The following is a 20,288-nucleotide window of genomic DNA, read 5'->3' on the forward strand; positions in this document are numbered from 1 at the left end:
TGATTCAGTGTCCCTTCAGCCCCTGAGAAACTGCCTCTCTCCTACACCCTGTGAGCGATTGGTCTAGGCATGGACATGTGACCCAAGCAGGGCCAATCAGAATCATTACAAAGATCACTGTGCTTGCTGGAGGAGAGTGATGAGAACAAGAATACATTTCTGCTGCTCTCCAGTAAGCCTGGCTGACAAAGAAGGCGAATGGGAGACAAGCAGGGCTAGAAGACCGGAGAATACTGATTCTTGTATTGCCTTAAGCCAGTCCACTCCTTACACTTCTCTGTTATATGAGTAAAATAAGTACCCCTTCCCCTACCCAGTGATTTTTTTTTTAACAAAAATTAGGCTGATGTAGGTTTCTGTCACTAACAGCCATTAAAATCTGTCACTAAACTACACTACAGTCACTAGTGCCAAATAATTCTTCCTTGAATCAAATTATTAATCACTTTAGAAAAAATAGTTCTTGGACTGTACTTCTTTCTCCATGTCAAAATTCCCATGGATGACATAGCAGCGCAGATGCTGGCAAGGACCCTGCTCTTCATTCAGCCAGGTATCACCTCTTGCAAACAGATGACCAATCACCTGGATCTTTAAAAAAGTTTCCTCATGAAACGACGGAGGACTGAAGAAATAGAGGGTCTGAAATGAATAACTTTAAATGTTTGGTGTGGCACCAAGTCCCTAAAACATCTAAATTAAAAGAGCCATTATTAAATCAAACTTTTAATGTGAAAGGTCATATGTTCTTCTGTTACTGATATAAATGGAAAAAATTTTAATATTCAGATTATAAATATTAAGATTACCAATATGTCTAAGAAATAAATGACTGTTTTTACAGCTCCTAAACAAAGGATTGCTTTAGGGAACTATGACCGTGATGAAGGATCAGTATGTCCATTTGGTCATTAATCACCATTTCCTAATTGGGTTTAATTTGACTACTGCTCATTAGAGTTATAAACCAACACACTCATTTAACTGTGATTATAATTCAATAGCCGAACTTTTATGGTACAATGAACAAATTAATTGCTGAAGCTAATTTTGCTCTTAAAAATATCACGTAAGACATGTTTTAATGAACTGTGTACATAGACTGTATTTTATGACAATTCCTTCAGAAAGCTAAAAAATTTTCCTTCCTCTTCATAATCAAAAACTTTGGGTTTCATGAAGTTTTACAAGCACTTTCTAGGAAAAGGTTCTTATACCCCTATTCTCTGCTGCCAGACCACAATCTTAAATTGACAACATCCCAAAGGGTTGAATAAAAATAGTATTATAGCCTGACTTCTATCCCACTTTTTTGGTCTGTATTTCCTTTTTTTTTTTAATATGAAATAACCATGTTGCTTGTGCATACTAGTTTGAAAAGCAGTATACGACCTTTAAGAATTTATATTGAACTTTCCTCTCTTGCATTTCTTGGATTTAATTATCAGCCACTCGATGCAGCATGAATTTTGACTGACACTCCCAAACTGGAAACTATTTTCAGATCACTGATGAAAGCAACCAAATAGTTTAAGTGGGAAAAAGAAAAGAAATCAGGCCACTAGGCAAAATAGTTCCCCTTTAAATGACCTACCACAGATTTTTACCTGGTGATCACTTGTGTAATCCATGAAATACATTATTTTCAATGGCTTCCAAAACATGAGCTCTCTGCCTATCCTAATCAGAAACCTTAAAAATAATTAGGCAAAAAGATGAAATCTATACTGGACTACTTTTGTACTACCGGAGAAAGCAAATATATTTATGAATGGCTGGGACTGAACTATTTTCTCTCTGACCCTGGATACTTAAACACCAGTCGCCTCATTTTGACAACCACCCTAAAAGATAGTTCTCATTTTCACCACATTTTTGGATAAAAAACAGACCAAAAAAAAAAAAAAAACCCCTGAAGCTGACCACAGGTCTCCGACCTAAACAAGGCAGATCCAGAATCTGAAGCCAGGCCCCTCCATGAACACTGTGCCATCCACCTTGGTCTACCACTTGGTTGTATTTACATGTGACAGATTACCTCACTTATCAATCCAATGGCAAATCCCTACTTACTGACTGCCCACAACCTGCTAGAAAGTGTGCAGGACACTGGGAGTAAAACATATTGAAAAAGACAAGGTTCTGGTGTCACTATCCTATCCACCTGATATCACAGGCCCTCCCCCAAACACACATGCATATCACAAGCTTTTGCTATTGAGTTAATAAGAAGTTACTGAATACCTGCTGTATTTAAGACACAGTGCAATGGCGGTGGGTGCCTGACACAAAACAGTTAATGATACTCTGCAAGAACCTGATGTATAGGAGAAACCATCCCCACAAAAATGCCTCCTTCTCCCACCTGAAATAGAAACTGGTAACCAGGTAAGGTGACAGAACTGAATGGTGGTGCCTTAAGGGCTTCACCATGATGATGGAAATCCAAGAGGGGACGCAAGGTGAATTTATACAGATTTAAGGACACTGAAAGGCTTTAAGCAGTGCCAGCTGCATAATAAAAGCAGGCACATTCAGTACACTCAAGCGCAGTGGCGTGGTTCCCACCCAAATCTTAACCACAGGAGCAGCAGTGCTGGGCTTGAGAAAACAAGACGGTGAGGTTGAATGGATGTTTCTAATAATATGAGAACTAGCTTCCTCTGAGGCTTGGCATTTAGCTACCCACAAACTCAACTGCTGACTTGTTCAACTGCATCATGGGAGTATTTTAAACTCTGGCAAAAATTAAATTACTGAAAGAAATTAATGCAAAGCTTTTACTACAGTCTTTTGTACAATTTAATTTATAGTTTGCATAAATAATTATATTCATTTGTTTTCTCTCTTTCTCTCTCTTTTTTTTTTTTTTTTGTTACCTTGTCCTTGTGGAGTTTCACCAAAGGGATTCACTTCCACCTGGGTAGCATCAATTTTCAGGAAGAGATTATACAGCTTCTTAATTTGATCTGCAGCCTAAATGGAATCAAGTAAAAACGAAATTACACCAAAGCAGTAAAAGAACATTTATTTTGCTGGATTAATAAAACCTTAAAAATAGCACGTAATGTCTTTTATTTTCAGTTAGGTTTTCTGAAGGGAAAAAGAGAAAAGCATAATTATTTTAATTTGCACTGCTATTCATTAGAAGGCATTGCTCGACTTTGCTCCAGACACAAGAAAAGACCATTATCAAGAAAACAAAGTATTTTCAGTACAGCCTAAAAACATTGTTAATCTTTTTATAAATTATCATGTCCCTATTAGCCAAGCTATGCTACAGTATGAGTTAGAATTGTTAACACAAACAAGCTCTACTTAAATAAAAGGTAAACATGATTTTGAGTTTATGATGACTAGGCTATCATTATTATGCTGGAACAAAAGTTATTACATTTATCAATCCAAACTGATAACCTGTGAAACAACAACTACTGAGTACCTAATGGAAATTGTTGCAAAACAGTAAGATGAAAATCCTAAACAGTACAGTTACTGATGAGCAGAGTTTAAACTGAAAATAGTTTGTCCCAAAGGCATAAACCACAAAGAGCAAGAATATCCAAAGTTTTGCTACTGGTATGCCCCAATTTTGTTTTTCTCACTATGCTTGAAAGAAAGACATCATGCACGAGGCATGACATCACCCTGGAAAGCTCACACCGACATACAGAGAACACAACCAGTGAGCCAATACATCAAGACTGGCAGTCATGGCTGAATGTAGAGTATCAGTCTCATTCCTCCCTCCATCTGATATCCTAGCCATGGCTTTCCCTTTGTCACATTTTTGTTGTGGACATAAATAAATACATAATGAGTAAGACTGAATATTTCTTAATATTAATTTTTATTCTGTCTAGATAATACATGATAGAAAATTCTCACAGTACACAAGGGCCTCCCTGTGAATGTTCACTGGACTCCCCAGCCACTCATCTCCCCATCTCTCCTCCTGCAGCAGCCACCTTACCCACTGGTGTTTCACTGAGGTATTCATGTACAAGTATGCATATTCTTCATTCATCTTTTTTAAAAAACAAAATAAGGATCTATACCTTGTTTCTTAATAGATTTTAGAGAGCCTCATGAACAACACAAATAAATTGATTTTGTATTAAAATTCATTTAACCTCCCTCTTAAATAACGGCAATTTGGTTTCCAATAGTTTGACATTACTTAAAAAGCTGCCTTATCGGTCTCTGTAAGTGTATCATACATGTAATTAAACATGTCAGATAAATTCCCCAGAGTGGGGCAAAAAGGGGTATGGGCATTTTAAATAACAAAAGATTATCTTAAATTATTCTTAGGAGAAGTTGTTAATAATTTCAGCTCCCACAAACCAATTATCAGAGAGTCTGTTTCTCTACTCAAAACCACCAGCTATCTGGATCTTTGCCAGGGCGCTAAGTGAAAATAGGCATATCATATATAGTTTTAATTTAAATTATTCTTATTATGAATGAATTTCTATGAGCTTAAAGAGACACTACATTTCCTTTTCTGTGAATTATGCCCATTATTTTTCTGTTGAGATTATAGTCTTTTCTTATTGATTTACAAGAGGTGATTTTACATCAAGGAAACTGACTCTTCATCTCACTTATTTGCTTCTCCTTTAACATTTATTTTTGCTCATGTTTTTGTAATTTCTGCCACATGGAAACGTGATAATAGTAATGACATTCTTTTATTTAATGGCTTCTGGCTTTGTGTCAGACTTTAAAAATGCAGGTCCTACTCTGATAATATTAAAACAATTCTCCCATTATTTTTTCAAATACTTTTAAGATTTCCTTTATTGAATGTTTACTTTTTATGTAATCCAAGTTGATTTTATTAGGGTTATAGTGCAAAGCTGATAAGTAACTCACTGTTGAATATTCTTTATATTTTTAGTTTTCTAGCTCACCAAATGGGCTTGTAATGTGATCTGTACAAGAGAGGCACACTGCCCACCCTGGACTCCATGGCATCTACTACACCTGTACAGCCTCTGCACAGAGGCAACACTTAACAAATATTGGTTGAATTAGTGATTAATTTAATAATAAAGAGAAACTATATAATAGAAATAACTTCTGCTGCATTTATACACATATATATGATTTTATCCCACCTACTTTAAGACTTTTTTTAAATACACATAACCTAAAATTCATAATCTCAACCATTTTCAAATGAACAGCTCAGCAGTGTCAAGTATGTTTACACTGTTGTGCAACCAAGCTCCACATCTTTTTCATCCTGCAAAACTGAAACTGTACCCATTAAACAACTCCTCATTCTTTCCTCCCCAGGTGGACTACTACCTCCCCAGTCTGACTCATCTAGATACCTCATATAAATGTTATCATATGTACCTGTCTTTGCAAACTGGCTTACTTTACTTAGCATTACATCCTCAAGACTCATCCATGCTGCAGCTCACATCAGAATCTCCCCATTTTTCAAGGCTCAACAACCTTCTTTTATATGTATATTCCACATTTTGTTTATCTATTCATTTGTCAATGGACACCTGGGTCTCTTCAACATTTCTTAGGCCTATATACACCGAGCTTAATGCAAAGCCTGAATTATCTGCACACTAATGCCATTGTAATTATATATCAATGCAGCACTTCAGGGGTACTTGCTATTATAAATGTTTATTAATGTACAACAGACTATAAACATTTTGCAAGATCTGTAAGATATATGTGTTATAAATTCTGGCTTATAAGATCTAAAAAGGAGAGCCCATCTGGCTTGGAGACAGAACCTGCTTTATTCCAGAGGCTATACACTGAATGACTATAAAGGTTAGGCAGGCAAAATGTGTCAGTCTGACCAGGTGTAGTAATTGTAAATGGCAGGGCCTGTGGCAAAGTTGAGGTCAGCTCCCTTGCTTTCTAAATGTTATTTTAAAAGCATTTTTTAATTTAGTTAAAAAATAAATTAAATTCAAGTCAAAGAAAACATTCTTACTTTTAACTTGCAGTCAACCAGTCTGTTGCTATCATCTACTTCCGCAGTTCCTGACCACACTGTGCAGAAAATCTTTCTTTCCTTTGGCCACCAATTAACATTATTTTAAGATTGTTTGAAAAGCAATTAAAAAAAAAAACTAAATGCTTAAAATCAAATAGCCTTGAGTCCGTATGCATAAAACCCTGTCAGATTTACAAATATCTTCAAAAATCTTTTAACAGGTTAAAAATTTGTGATATTTTCTTGTATTCCAGGAACTAAGTCATCAACATTCACATATGGCTCTGAAAGACAGCCAGAGGTACAAACCACTCCCAGAGGTGGTAGTGATCTTGTTATTAAAACTTGGTCCATCGAATCTTTCCATTACTAGAGACACATGTTAAATTCATAGTACCTGTGTTTCCAGAAATTAATAGTATAGATGATGATTAATACATACCTGAGAAACTTGTGAATTTTTAGTTATATTCAGCTTTACTGTGGCTTTATTCTTTTCAACAAATTAATGCTGGAATGGACTTTCATCAGAAACATGTACTTGGTGCTTTATATGCAGGGCAGGGCGGTACTTATTTTTTGTTAAGTCTAATATTATCACGTCACATTTAGAAACAATAGGCATGAATCACAGGAATGATATTAATAATCTTACAGGATAATAATTTTTTAAGCTGTTCAACCATGAGTAAGGTGCTTCCAAATGCCTAAACCACATGAAAATTAAGTAACTTTCAAAGTCACATTGACTCTAAAGGGCCTCACCTCTAAGACATCATTTTTTTTTACCAAAGGATCACCAACTGATGATGGTTTAAATGTTATCGCTTTTCAGGAGCCTCCTCTGCTCACTCCACACCGGGTTTCTGGAACACCAGTCCAATCCTCATAGCTGAAGGAAGCATCTTAAAGCAGAGATTCCCAAGTCTACAACTCCAACACATGATTTTCTCTGAGCTCCTGTGCCATATATTCCTCTTTCTACTGTATACATATAACTTGGTGTCCCTGGACAAACAAATTCTAACAAAACTTGTCTACACAGACACAGTCAGGATCTGTGGGCTGGACTGAAGGCAGTGCAGGACTGTGATGCTCAAGACAGACTCTCTCCCTTAACAGCATGGAGGACAACTTTTCTGTCTTTGATGCCAAGTGATATATTTACTAAATGGGCATACTTTAAAGTGTTTTCAGTGGGGTATCACTATCATGCCATTAATATTCATTTCAAATGCCCATTAGCTATGAAAGAATAGCAATTAGTTGAGTAATGTACATTACTAATATCAATAATAATGGACCTTACTGGAGTACTGAACAAGAACTTTCACTTAACTGTGTACCAATCCTCACAGTAACTCTCAGGATTTAATCATTCCCATTTTGCAGATAATGAAACTGACTTTCACATGGGTTGAATCACATACATGCTGGGTGGCAGTACAAGATTAGAAGTCAGGTCTACCTAACTTTACAGACTGTGCTTCTAACTACTCTGCAGCATCTTATAATTCATGGACTGGAACTACCGTTCTAAAGAATAAATAGAAACTAATGTTCATATCAAAGTATGTGTGTCTGTGTGTGACACACTTGCACACATACACACAAACTGATATACAGCTGATCCTTGAACAACTCAGGGGTTAGGAGTACTGACCACCCTCTACCCAGTGGGCAGCTGAAAATCCTAACTTTTAACTTCCAAAAACTATGAATAGCCTACTGTTGACTTGAAGCCTTACCAGTAATATGAATACGTATTTTGTCTAAGTATTATATTTTGTATTCTTATAACAACGTAAGCTAGAGAAAAGAAAATGTTTTTTCAAATTGGTATAATCTCCAGACTTTCTCCAATATATTTACTTTAAAAATTTGATGCATAAGTGGATCCATGCAGTTCAAACCCATGTTGTTCAAAGGTCAACTGTATATATAAACATATATGTCATAAACATCCTCTTTAGAGACACCAGGGAAGTGTTTTCTCCATCATAAACAACTGGAAGAAAAAAAATTATGAAACAATAGATAATAATGTTTCCTGGTAATTATAACCATTAGAGGCAATCAAACAAGTTACCAGATATTTTCTGAAACAGACACACAGGCCTCCAATCACTCATTTACCTGGTTTTTCAAAGGCCCAACAAAGCCTAGATTTTCTGCCATCCGCTGAGCTTGGCTGTCCTTTATCCCTTCAATAATGTCAATTTGCTCCTACGAAAAATGAATCAAATAAGCAAAATTCAGACAGTCAAATGAGAAGATTTACAACCTCAAAAAAAAAATGCTTAGTATTTATTTGCAAATGAGTAATTAAGGTGTGGCACCTTTCCAGAAATCTCTGAGCAGGGCTACTGCAGCTGCCTATAGGGTATATTTTAATTAGCAGACCATCTATAAACAGCCTTTCCAAAAACTATGTAATTCTTCAGGGTGGCATGCTGACAACACAATTGGATGCCAGTTTTCACTTTTAATTACTATACAGATGGCATTGATGAATATTTAGTCAGTTAATTTTTATGACATCTTTTGGAAGGCTTCCAAGCTAACGTTTTCCTGCCTAACACTGCTGTTAAGTTTAGAGTGTGTCATAGATAGGTTAAATATTACCTTATGATTTAAACACTCTATTGATGATGATAATTACTAATTAGATCCACAAAGTGCCATTCTCTCCAAGATCCTTATGCTGTTCATATACATTGTTTCATGTAAACTCTGAGCATGATAGTTTTGAAAATACAAAGGTTTTACTGGTAAACCAGCATGGAAAGTCTTCATGTAACTTCCAGAGTAGTTAACTGAAATACGTAACATTAGTGAAAATATTTTAAAACTAATCAGTAAAGTATTAGTACCTTACCTAAATGAACACATTCAAGAAATAAAATTCTTCCCTTTTGAAGGGAAACAAAATCACTTTCTAAAAGAAATAATGGTTTCCGCTAGAAATTTTCGTGTGTGGGATTTTTGATACTAAGAACCCAGAATCAAAAGCTGGAATTATAGTTGTAAGGATCTTAGCTGTTTCTTCTTATAATTGAGGTAGGTTGAAAAACACTTCATGCACATTACCTCATTTAATTTTTACAATTGGTGGAAATTATCCCCATTTTCATTTCACTGATTCAAAAAATGAAAGTTAGAGACACCGAGAACTTTGCTGGCTAGTTAGGATTTGACCTCAGGTCTTTTTTGACTAGAAACTAATCTTAATATCAATAAAAAGGACAAGATTTAAAGGACTGAGGCAAATAAATAGAATCTGGACTTCAAAAAGATCCTGTTTTACGTCAACAGTATTGAGAAACATGAAGGCAGTCTCCAGTTCACATCTTTTCTCCTAGGTGACAATTTCTGGATCATACATACTGTTAAATGGAATAGAATTAACTAAGAGGAAATGGAAGTGTCACATTCCCCCACTGGTTAATTCTTAGAGCAGGTGGAATTGAAAGCAATAAGATAGGGAGAAAAAGCGGGAAGGAAGAAAAAAGGAAGAGAAGGAAAGAGAACTTGCTTGAATAATCAATACCTTGGTACCCCTCAAACTTCAACTAGAAGCCCAGTAAGAAAAAAGGATTCAACATCTTCAAGCCTTAAATCTCAGCAATAGATGTATTGCTACCAGCCACAGGCACAACATTAAATCTTCAACAGCTTGTAAAACAACAATCAATGAACACAGCAGAATAAGAGATCCAAACATACCTTAAAAATAAGTTCTGGATTTGAAGCTGCCACTTCTTCAATGTCAACACCCCCTTGAGGGCTGCCCACCAGTACAGGGCCATTGCAAGACCGGTCCATCAGAATCGCCAAGTATGTTTCTCTGGAAATATCCAAGGCTTCGGCAACCATCACCTACCACATTAGTAGGAAAGTCAAATTAATTCAGCATTGAGCTGATTTCCACTTACAAATCTATACAAATTTGCTACGCAAATCAAACAACTTCATTTCTGGGCACTTTAAATCCAGTCAGTTACGTTCCAGAGATTTGAGTTCTGCTCTCATTGTGCACAATGCCCATTTTCACCTCCTTAATTGATCCTGTTAACTTATTCAAGTGATAGGTATTTGGTTTGCTTCAAGGAACCGTCCCACTTTAATCTTTTTTTCTTCCTTGAGAAACCCTGACAATTAAGGAGAACTCCAGGGAAGCAGCTGGTATTTTAATTTGAGACATTAACAGTACATATATATTACTACATTGATTTTTCTCAGACTGCACTGGTAGAAAACCAAGTTTGGTTGCCAGAGAAGGATTCTTTTTGCAGTATGTCTAATGCTTCATATGTTTGTATACGTTTGTCTCTTGGATCACTGTATTTTTATTTTAATTTATACTTTTTTAGAAATTACAAACATAGTGTCTGCTTGTTCAAAAAAAATGTGAACAGTACCAAAAGTATATAAACAAGACACTGAAAACAGCTTGCGCATGCACATCTCATGGGCCACAGAAGTCAGAGTGATCATAAGCCCTTATGGAAACTTTGTGATAATCAGAAAAAGTTGCCCCTTCCTCTGAGAGAATGAGGACACATGCCAGGACCTACCTGGGTAAGAAGTGGAATGCAAGGATTACATTCTCCACTCCCTGCCTCAGCCAGGTGCCCTTTTGCTCTGCAGAACCTCAACAACTGCATGCAGCAGTCCTACCAGGATAAACCACTACTCATTTTTTATCTTTTTCCAATGTATCTGCAAGCATTATGTAATGGAATTATCCTATATTAGAGGCACATTATATATATTTTGAATGCCTTTCTTTCTTGTTTTGGATCCTAATGCTACAACTTAGACATCTTTCCAAGGTCCACTGTGACTGTATGATACTTACATGTCAATATTTAACCATATCCTTACTGACATTTATGTGGAGTTTAATTTTTCTAAAATGCTAATTCAGTGATTATTTTTGTACATATATCTTTGCTCATTTGTTTTAGTATCCCTTAGATAAGGTACCTAGAAGTAAAGTGGCTAGGTTTTAGACTTTTCACATTTAAAATTTTGATAAGCACTATCAAATTGCCCTGGAAAGAGGCTGTACTAACTTACACTCCTAATTAATATGGCAAAAGATTTCTTAAATGATGTTAAAAAAAACATAACACTCTTAAATAATCAGCTCTAGAAGTGAAAATGATAAAAGCTTACACTGCTTTTCTTACAAGCAATTCAGTAATAGGTTTTACCAAAAAAAGTTACAGATTAAAAAGCATTAGACTTCAGCTACTTAAATGCCACAAAAACATTAATTTTTAAGTCACATGAAATGGGATTAATATACGCTGATCTAAAAAGCCATAATGTAATTAATACATGTTGAACTTCTTCTTCAAACCTATATGGAATTTATAATCAGTTAAAAATAAAATACATAAAAAGGGGCTTCATATTGATTCTTTTATCATAAAGGGTAACTCCTGAGTATGTAAGAAAATTTCTTGGCACACAGTGTTAGGATTTTCATAGAACCATTCTGTTTTCAAGTTCACTTTCTAATACAGAAATAGTTGAGTGAATGATTTTTAATGATTTTCAGTAGTTATTCTGACAAGCAAAACATAATTTTTTAGGATAAGTGTCATTCAAGAATCCTATTCTTAATCTTCTAAAATGTTGACAGATGTGCTCTGCATTCCCTCAAGTTTCTATTTGTGAAGAGCAGCTGCTATCTCAAACAGCTTTTGCTCGGTAGAAATAATGTATTACTCTTTAAGGAAACATTCCCAGGAAAATTATGATTGTCTAAAGATAATTCAGGAAATTTTATATAAAGACCAAACTTCTTGACATTATAATGCCCTCCATATAACTCAGGACATCAGAATATTCTATCAATTGTTAGAGAATCTGAATGGTCTCGATGAACCGTCATGCAATGAGAAGCTCCATTAGATACATTTCAAAAATGTGACTTTATCTGTGATTAACCAAACAATATTGTCAACACGGCCTTTCTGTGGAGTCCTCCAGGAAGGAAAGCTTTTTAACTTATTTACCCTATTTGACCACTGAATCTGTTTTTTTCTTTTAATATCATGCTACTCAAATAAAGGGCTGTGGATAGCACCAGTGCACAAACTCTTTGTAACAGAACTGTGATTACAGAAGATTAAAAGTATACTCAGTTTCTGCACTTAACTCTTACTGGCCGTGCCACTAAGTGCCCCTTATTGGCCGTGAACCATGGACAGCATAATGAGTAGCCCTGTGGTTGCCTACCCATTACTATCCCAAGCAACACACCATTGATACACTGTACGCATTTAGAAAAAAATGTCTGATGTATATAAATGTATGTATGTGTTTAAATAGCTTCTCAAATAAACTTAGAAATCTAAAGTTTATATAGATAGGGATTTCTGACTGATCTCTTTGATTTCATAAGTAAAAAATGCATGCTCTTAAAGTTGTATGTGTTAGTTATAGAAATGTGGCAATATACATTTAATTAATTTTTTTTATGCAACCTTGTCAGCTAGCCCATGTGCTATATATATAAGATTATAGACACTGTGAGGCCAGCCTCAGTATTTCTTTTCCTCCTTTTTTGATCACGAAGAAGAGTGCTCAGATCTGATGGGAATAGGAACTGGAGAATGCCACCATACATTTTACACAGAAACACATACGACAATTATTTCTGGGTGATGAAAAAACAAGGAACTTTTACTTTCTAATTTTTATATTTCTATACTATTGGAATTTGACACATATGTTAACTACTTTCCCAATCAGAAAAAAACAACTTAAAAATAAATCACTGGAGAAATTTCTTGGCAATGACTCAATTTACAAGAATGCACCTATCACCAGTCTTTCAGGAACCTATCTACAAACTAATTTTATTCATTACCATATAGTGTAAATCTGCTTGGGTATTTTTATAGGCTTTTAAAAAGTATCACAAACTCTAATCTAAAATCCTGTGTCCTTCCAAGAAGGGACTAACAGTTACCAAAGGGAAGGGGATAGGGAGGGTGGGTGGGAAGGGAGGGAGAAGGGGATTAAGGGGCATTATGATTAGCACACATAATGTAGGGGGGCACAGGGAAGGCAGCATAGCACAGAGAAGACAAGTAGTGATTCTAGAGCATCTTACTACACTGATGGACAGTGACTGCAGTGGGGTATGTAGGGGGACTTGATAACATGGGTAAATATTGTAACCACAATGGTGCTCATGTGAAACCTTCATAAGACTGCATATCAATGATACCTTAACACAAATTTTAAAAAACAAAATTAAAATTAAAAAATAAAAATATAAAAATAAAACCCCCTGTGTCTATATAAAACAAATTCCTACAAACAAATACATTGATCAGGTCTTCTATGGACAAATTTTGAAGAAGGTACAGACAGGTAAAGACTTATAGCCAGATTTAAAAGGGAAATAAAAGTACTCTGCCAGGCTGAACAAAAACAAATTTAAAAAACAGTTCTTGTACCTTCTTGAGAGGCAGTGGGAAAGGGATATAACCATAACCATTTTGTCTGTTCGCTTCTTTCACATTTTGAAAGGCTCTGTGTTCTTAGAGTGAAGGGGTAATGACCTGCCAGCATTCCCAATCTCCCTTCAGCTCAGTGTCCTTTTCGGGGCCAAAGATGGTGTACTAAGAACCAACTGGTGAGGGTTTTTTTGTTTGGTTTTTTTTTTTGGCCATGTCAAGAACTTTCCCCACAATTTTCCCTAAAAAGTAAAAACAGAATGCACTGCCTCAGTTTTCCCAAGCATGGCATAGTGGTGGAGACCATCATCCGTGATGCTATATCAACATAGCAGACAGCTGCCTCCCCAAAACGCTGGGCCCCACTCACTGTAATGGCAGGGCTTTCTAACCATCTGGGCCTCCCAAGCCTCGGTGTGTGACCACACAGGGCCTATGCTAAAGAGTATCTCACTCTTGGTGCCTCAGTGTAATGTTCTCTGTAGCTGACTTGAAATTTGAACAAAATCCCTGCATTCGTATTTCATACTGGGTCTTACAAATCAAGCAGCCAGTTCCGGTGAAACTGGAAGGGATATAGCAAAGGTGAACAGATAGGAAGAGAGTTATGTTCTGGCCTCAGCTCTGCTACTCACAATGTCAGGACTGAGGCCACTTTACCTGCAGCTTTATTTTGTGTGTGTACACCCTGCACACATCTGGCTGCCCCAAAAGACCTCCCTCATACAACAAACTTCTGATAACAGTGGCTTAAAATGGCAGTAATCTCAAAGTAATGTAGAGGGACACTTAGAAAAACAACCCTCACAGATATTTCTGATACACAGGATGAGGGTGGGTTATGGGGGAGCAGAAACTGCCTGTCATTGCGTGTAAGAGCCGGCATACCAAGCCCTTCTCAGCTTTAAAGACAATGTGTGTGTGCTCTAAAGGGAAAGCTATTGTTTCAATCTCTCACCCCCACCCACTTTAAGTAAATGCTGACAATAATAAACACTATTACTATTACAGAACCCTTTTTAGTTCTCCTCGAAGTCACACCACATACAGATTTTATGAGGTTTAAAAAATAAACAGTGCATTACCAATGTGCAGTGCTTCATTAGATTCAGTCAAAGCTGAAGTATGGCTTTTTCTTTTTTTTTTAATACATCACACAGAAAATGACTAAAAGCATTCATATTACCTTGTTAACTTTCACACCTTCTTTGGGAGTTTGTTTTGTTGCTAGATTATATCCAATCATCTGTTTAGCCAGCTGTCCCACAACTTTAGGGCTAAGAAAGAGAGAAAAAGAAAATTATTGTCTATAATGAACATCATTTTAAGCAGAGTTCATATTTTATCTTCATGTCCGCACAGCACAGGGTCCACCCTTACCCTCACAGAGTCCATGGGGCTTCCTGCTCTTATATCTTATATTATGGGCCCAGCACTGTACCAGAGAATGAGAGAAAACTATATATGAAAGAATGGATGATGAATAAAAAAGAAAGAAAGAAAGGATACCTGTTTACCTCTGCTATCCTCTCCCCTAACTAAGTTACAGTCATAGTGAAGTCACAATACTGAAATGTATAACAGATTTAGGTAAGACTCTATTCAGTGCTGAGACACATGGGAGATAAAGCTGAAAAGACAGGTGCCTTTACATAAAGCAAGGCTTGGACTATCAGATACAAGGGACAACTGAGGCCACCGGTAATGGAGAGCCACTGCAAGTTCCTGATAAGGAAGTAACCTTATGAAAACAGCATTTAATTGTAAGTGATATCATTTCCAACATTTATGATGAATCAGTGATTCTCTAAGACAGAAAGAGTGTCAAGTTTTCACCAATTAGTAAAGAAAAATTCTTTTATGGCAGCAGAAGGGAAACTGTGGCATTGTCAGAGCCCTCTACCTATAATTTATTTCCTCTGTTTGCTGTCCTGCTCCTCCCCAATTCCAACTCTCTTTCTCAGTGCTCCTTTCAACCATGTGCAAGAGCTTCTCTAACGGCATGGCCCAAGGACAAGGAATCAAAAACTCCAGACTTACTCTTTCGTTAAATGAACGCCTCCTTTCAAACCACTACTGAAGACACCTTTTCCTCTTCCTCCAGCTAAGATCTGGGCTTTTAAAACAATTTCTTTAGCATCTGAAAAAGAAAATGTAGAGTTGGCAGCTGCTTTTTATATTTTTTTAAGCAACAAGGAATATGGTATTGACATATGACTTAAAAAGTGGCAAAAGCTCTCTCAAAACATCTTTGAAAATGAAGGCAATAAAGAAAAAAAAAATCAGTGCACCTAAATACAAAGACCGTTTATTGAGGACATCCAAATATTTCCTACCAGCTTAATCTAATACTCCACCATCCCAAGGGAAAGCAAGGCATGTGCTCCTTTGCCCTTTTGAGTGTCAGAGATGCTAAATAAGTTCAGGTGGAGGTATTAATTTTACTGTGTAATGACACTCCTATGTGGCAGAGGCACCAATCTGCCAATCAGAGAAACTAACTACCTGTCACACCTTTGAGATGTTAAAGGGAAGAATGGATTACATGGGGAAAGGTTTAAAAATGAGATGCAAAGGGAGTACTTAATAACTGTATTCTTGGAAACCAACAGTTTCCTAAGCAGTTGTTCTACATATTGATATGGTTGGGCAAGCAGGGAGGGAATGGATTAAAACTAAAAGTAAGCAATATTTTAAAGTTATTGGCAGGATAACAAAACATCCCAGGGGAAAATGGCTGTGGAATCTTTCTTTCTCAACACATCAAGGAAATGGTAAACTATCCATTCCTGACCTTTGAGACTGGTCATAAACTCAAATATCTTTATGGGCCTGGCAGGAAAGCTTGGCTATGTGAAGCAGCCTAGGGAAAGAGATGGGGCCTTCAGGGCTGGCCTCACCAAACACCAAAAAGATAAATAAAAATTTTAAAAGACAGCTCTCGCATCAAATATGTCTAATAAACCAAATAGTACACATCTTCATGCCACAGCTGGCATCCTGTTTGTGATTCATCTTTGTCTAAAATCAGAACAAGTCAACCTTGTATAAGGTTCTAAATAGTTTCTGGTTTGACATACTTGGCTTAGAATTTGCAAGACCAGGTTTCAAACCAGCCTTCATCACTGACCCAGCTGTCTGATACTGGGCAGCTACTTGTTATGTTTGAGACTCAGTTTATTCACTGTAAATGATGATGAGGATTGTTTAAGAATTGAGATAATACATGTGAATGCTTTATCCCAAGATCCTGAAAATTCACATGTTTAATGAAAAACTATTGCCATGATTAATTAATTTACTTACAACCTTTCTACAGTGTAATGAATCAAAAGGATTATTTTCATTTGGGCAGAGATGATAAAAAAAAAAAAAGAACTGTGGCATTTACCACCATCCATGCAACGTGAGAACTCCCTAAGTGATGGCTATTTCAGCTATGACTGCCACTGTTGTTGCTCACAGGTAAGCAGGCACTGTTCAAACAGAAGGAAGCACAAAGGGTATTTTCATGACAGCAAAGTGGAGCTAAAGAAGTCTTTGACACTATGAAGGCACTGGGTAAGACAGTCACTCCAGCTGGTGCTGTGAGATTATTAAGGGGTATTGTCTATAGCGGTTGGTCTTCCCTTCTCCCATATTTGCTTACACTCAGAAAACTAAGGTTTATCTTCTCTCAGAAGCAAACATAGTTCCTTCTTTGCTGCCATCTATAGCCTCCATCCATTGTTTCTGCCCTGGATATGAACTATCATCACACCAGTCAATATAGATTGCCATATCTCATAATAAACAGGCTCCCAGAAAATTGAGTAGAAGACAAGCTATGATGACTGCTTGTATCAGAAACTCATCAGGAAAGGAACCAAGTCAAATGAATGTAGTGTACATTTAGGCCACTGCATATAAGAACAGCAATAAGAGCCATGACCTTGGAGTTGAACAGACCTGAGTTAAAATCTCCAACTCTGCCTATCATTTTCTTTGTAGAGGAAAGGAGACTGGGATTCAGAAAAGTGAAAGTGGCATGCCTGTCATTAAAATGGTCGTAATAATCTACAGCGTTGGGATGATGTGAAGAATAAATGAGAAATGGTAGGTAAAGCACTTATCTTCATGCCTGGCATACTAAAAAATAAATCAAAATATAATAGCTTCATCAGTATAACTCTTTTCAGAAATTAACCCCAAAAAGTGAAATACTGGAAGACATTTTCAACTTCCCTTCTGAAAACATCAAGGGGAAAAAAGAAAACTTTATGCTGTCTACTCAAATTTTTAAATCTGATCACTTCAAATTCTTTAAAAAGGATAAGCAGCATTCCATGGCCATTCTCATTTTCATACTTGTCATCCAGAAGAAAGAGATGCTTTCCTGTCCAAATTTTCCAGCAGCAAAACTTAAAAGCCAGACAGAATACTTAATTGAGCATTGTTAATTGGCACTACACAGACTGGATTATATCAGCTTTAGGCATGAACATCAAGGGAAAGAGCAGCAGCCTCAATGAAGCACAATCAATTCTATATGTCACTATTTGACCACATGTCAAAGATACACTGTCATGCCACCTAATTGGTAGACCAAGCAACGACCTTGGGGACTATAAGGCTATACTATATTGGGGCAAATGGAAAAAGAAAAAGGAAAGACTGTATCCAGGCTATGTACATCTTCTGCAACCTAATATCCCTGGCCAAAAATAAGTTCACTAAAATCATCTCTCTGGTTACACCTCCAGTGCTAAATCAATATAGCATGTCAGGAGCCCAAAGTAAAGCAAGTTTTTCTCATCTTGAATGAAACCCCTGCAAAGTAATTTAATTCAGTGGTTATTTCCCTAAAGTGCTGAAAATTAAGCGGCCAAATCCTACTGAACAGTAACTAATCTTTTCATTAATAACCAAGTTGATTCACACTTAATGTCATCATTTCAATTTTATTTAAAGGTCTGATGTCTCCAGAAACGCACACAAATTTCTGCTGGGTTTTTTTTTTTTGGTTGTTTCTTTGTTTTATTTTACATATTATCTCCTTATTCCCAATTAGAATTACAAAAGACTGTCCTACATATGGTACCTACCATTTTTATCTGAATACATAAAATGGTTTAAACATAGTTTAGGATAACAAACTAAAAAGAAATGGAAGGAAATGATTTCACCCACTGGTGGAGTATAACAATGAAGCAAAACTGAAGAACAAAACAGCAGCAGACTCACAGACTCCAAGAACGAATAGCGGTTACCAAAGGGAAGGGAGTGGAGAGGGTGGGTGGGGAGGGAGGAAGGAAGAGATTAACAGGCATTATGATTAGCACACGTGGTGTCAGGGGATCACTGGGAAGACAGTATAGGAAAGAAGACAAGTAGGGACTCTATAGCATCTTACAAGGTTGATAGGCACTGACTGCAATGAGGTGTTTGGGGGGGGACAAGATAATACGGTTCAATGTAATAACCACAATGTTGCTCACGTAAAACCTTTATAAGACTGCATATCAATGATATCTTAATAAAAAGAAAATTTTAAAAAAAAGGAATGGAATGGAAAAACCCACCTACTCTAATAGATTCTGTATGGAATTAGACTGCAGTTACACATTGACAATCATACTATTGTTCTTGCTATAACCGAGGTGTTTATAACGCCAAATTCCTTGCTCTCAAATATTATTATTATATGCAGGAGCCTAAATATGCAACATATTCACTTTATTTTGTTCTTTATCTGAAAATTTCTGATAATGAGCACTGCTCAAAGCGAGGATTTAACTCAGCCTCATGGGAACCTGTTTAGGAGAAAAACACTGTAAGAGATATATTTGATAAACTTATAAATATGTAAGACTCTCAAATATCATAACACTTAAGAGAAAAATATTTAAAGCCATTTACAAAGAAAAAACAACAACCATGTGAAGGTCTTGTTTTATTGCATTACCTGCATTAAATTAAGTATTTCTCCTGTTCTCCACTCAATTCTTTATCAAAATAAGTGTTAGTCTAATTAAACCAAAACAGTATTATGCCAAATTTTACAGTTCCCCAATAGTCCCATGATGAATGATAAACATTCCTGGAAGCATTATTAAATATAAAAAGAGGTGGAGCCAAGATGGTGGCGTGAGTAGAGCAGCTGAAATCTCCTCCCAAAACCACATATATTTTTGAAAATATAACAAAGAAAACTCTTCCTAAAAGAGAGACCAGAAGACACAGGACAATAGCCAGACCACATCCACACTTGAGAGAACCCAGCGCCTCACAAAAGGAGTAAGATACAAGCTGCGGCCCGGCGAGACCTGAGGGAGCCCCTCACCCCAGCTCCTGGCGGGAGGAGAGGAGTCAGAGCGGGGAGGGAGAGTGAGACTAGCACTGCTAAATACCAAGCCCCAGCCATCCACACCAGAGCGCAGACACAGTGCACGCATGAGGGGCTGGAAACTAGGGAAACAGCACAGTAAGACCTATGAGCAGGTCCCTGCAGATGTTGCACCCGGGACAAAGAAAAGTGAGTGCTTTCTGGAAGTCTTAAAGGGACAGGGACCCCAAAACTGGACAGAAGTGTACTGGGACACTTAGTCCACCAGCAGGGAATCTGGGGATCTCTGGGCACTGTAACCCCATGGGCAGCAGGGAGCACGGAGGCTGCTCACGGAGATAAATACCCTTCCAGCCGTTCCCCCTCCAACACGGCTCCACCATATAAGAGCTAAGGCCTGAGGGAGGCCACGCACACAGCAAAAGCGAAGATAAACTCCATGGCAGCCAGGCAAGAATCAGAAGCCCTTTCTGCACGCAGCTGCCCAGCACAAGCCACTAGAGGT

General features: G+C 37.0%; 1 protein-coding gene and 1 non-coding gene across 6 annotated transcripts in view; both read right to left on the bottom strand.

The window, feature by feature from the left end:
• SUCLG2 (succinate-CoA ligase GDP-forming subunit beta) overlaps window positions 1-20,288 on the bottom strand; it is a 578,416-nt gene that overhangs the window by 408,682 nt on the left and 149,446 nt on the right. For all 5 annotated transcript variants that reach the window (XM_073230875.1, XM_073230874.1, XM_073230876.1 and 2 more), the window contains 5 exons: window positions 15,499-15,598; window positions 14,645-14,735; window positions 9,704-9,856; window positions 8,114-8,203; window positions 2,880-2,976 (listed from right to left, as the gene is read on the bottom strand). In XM_073230875.1, the coding sequence (XP_073086976.1) occupies window positions 2,880-2,976; window positions 8,114-8,203; window positions 9,704-9,856; window positions 14,645-14,735; window positions 15,499-15,598 (531 nt within the window). The remainder of the gene's footprint in view (window positions 1-2,879; window positions 2,977-8,113; window positions 8,204-9,703; window positions 9,857-14,644; window positions 14,736-15,498; window positions 15,599-20,288) is intronic.
• On the bottom strand, window positions 12,477-12,608 carry LOC118972573 (small nucleolar RNA SNORA61). Its single transcript, XR_005061606.1, has one exon. It is a non-coding gene; the product is annotated as a small nucleolar RNA SNORA61 (small nucleolar RNA).

This window comes from Manis javanica, chromosome 3 (assembly GCF_040802235.1).
Source record: "Manis javanica isolate MJ-LG chromosome 3, MJ_LKY, whole genome shotgun sequence".
Lineage (NCBI taxonomy): Eukaryota > Metazoa > Chordata > Mammalia > Pholidota > Manidae > Manis > Manis javanica.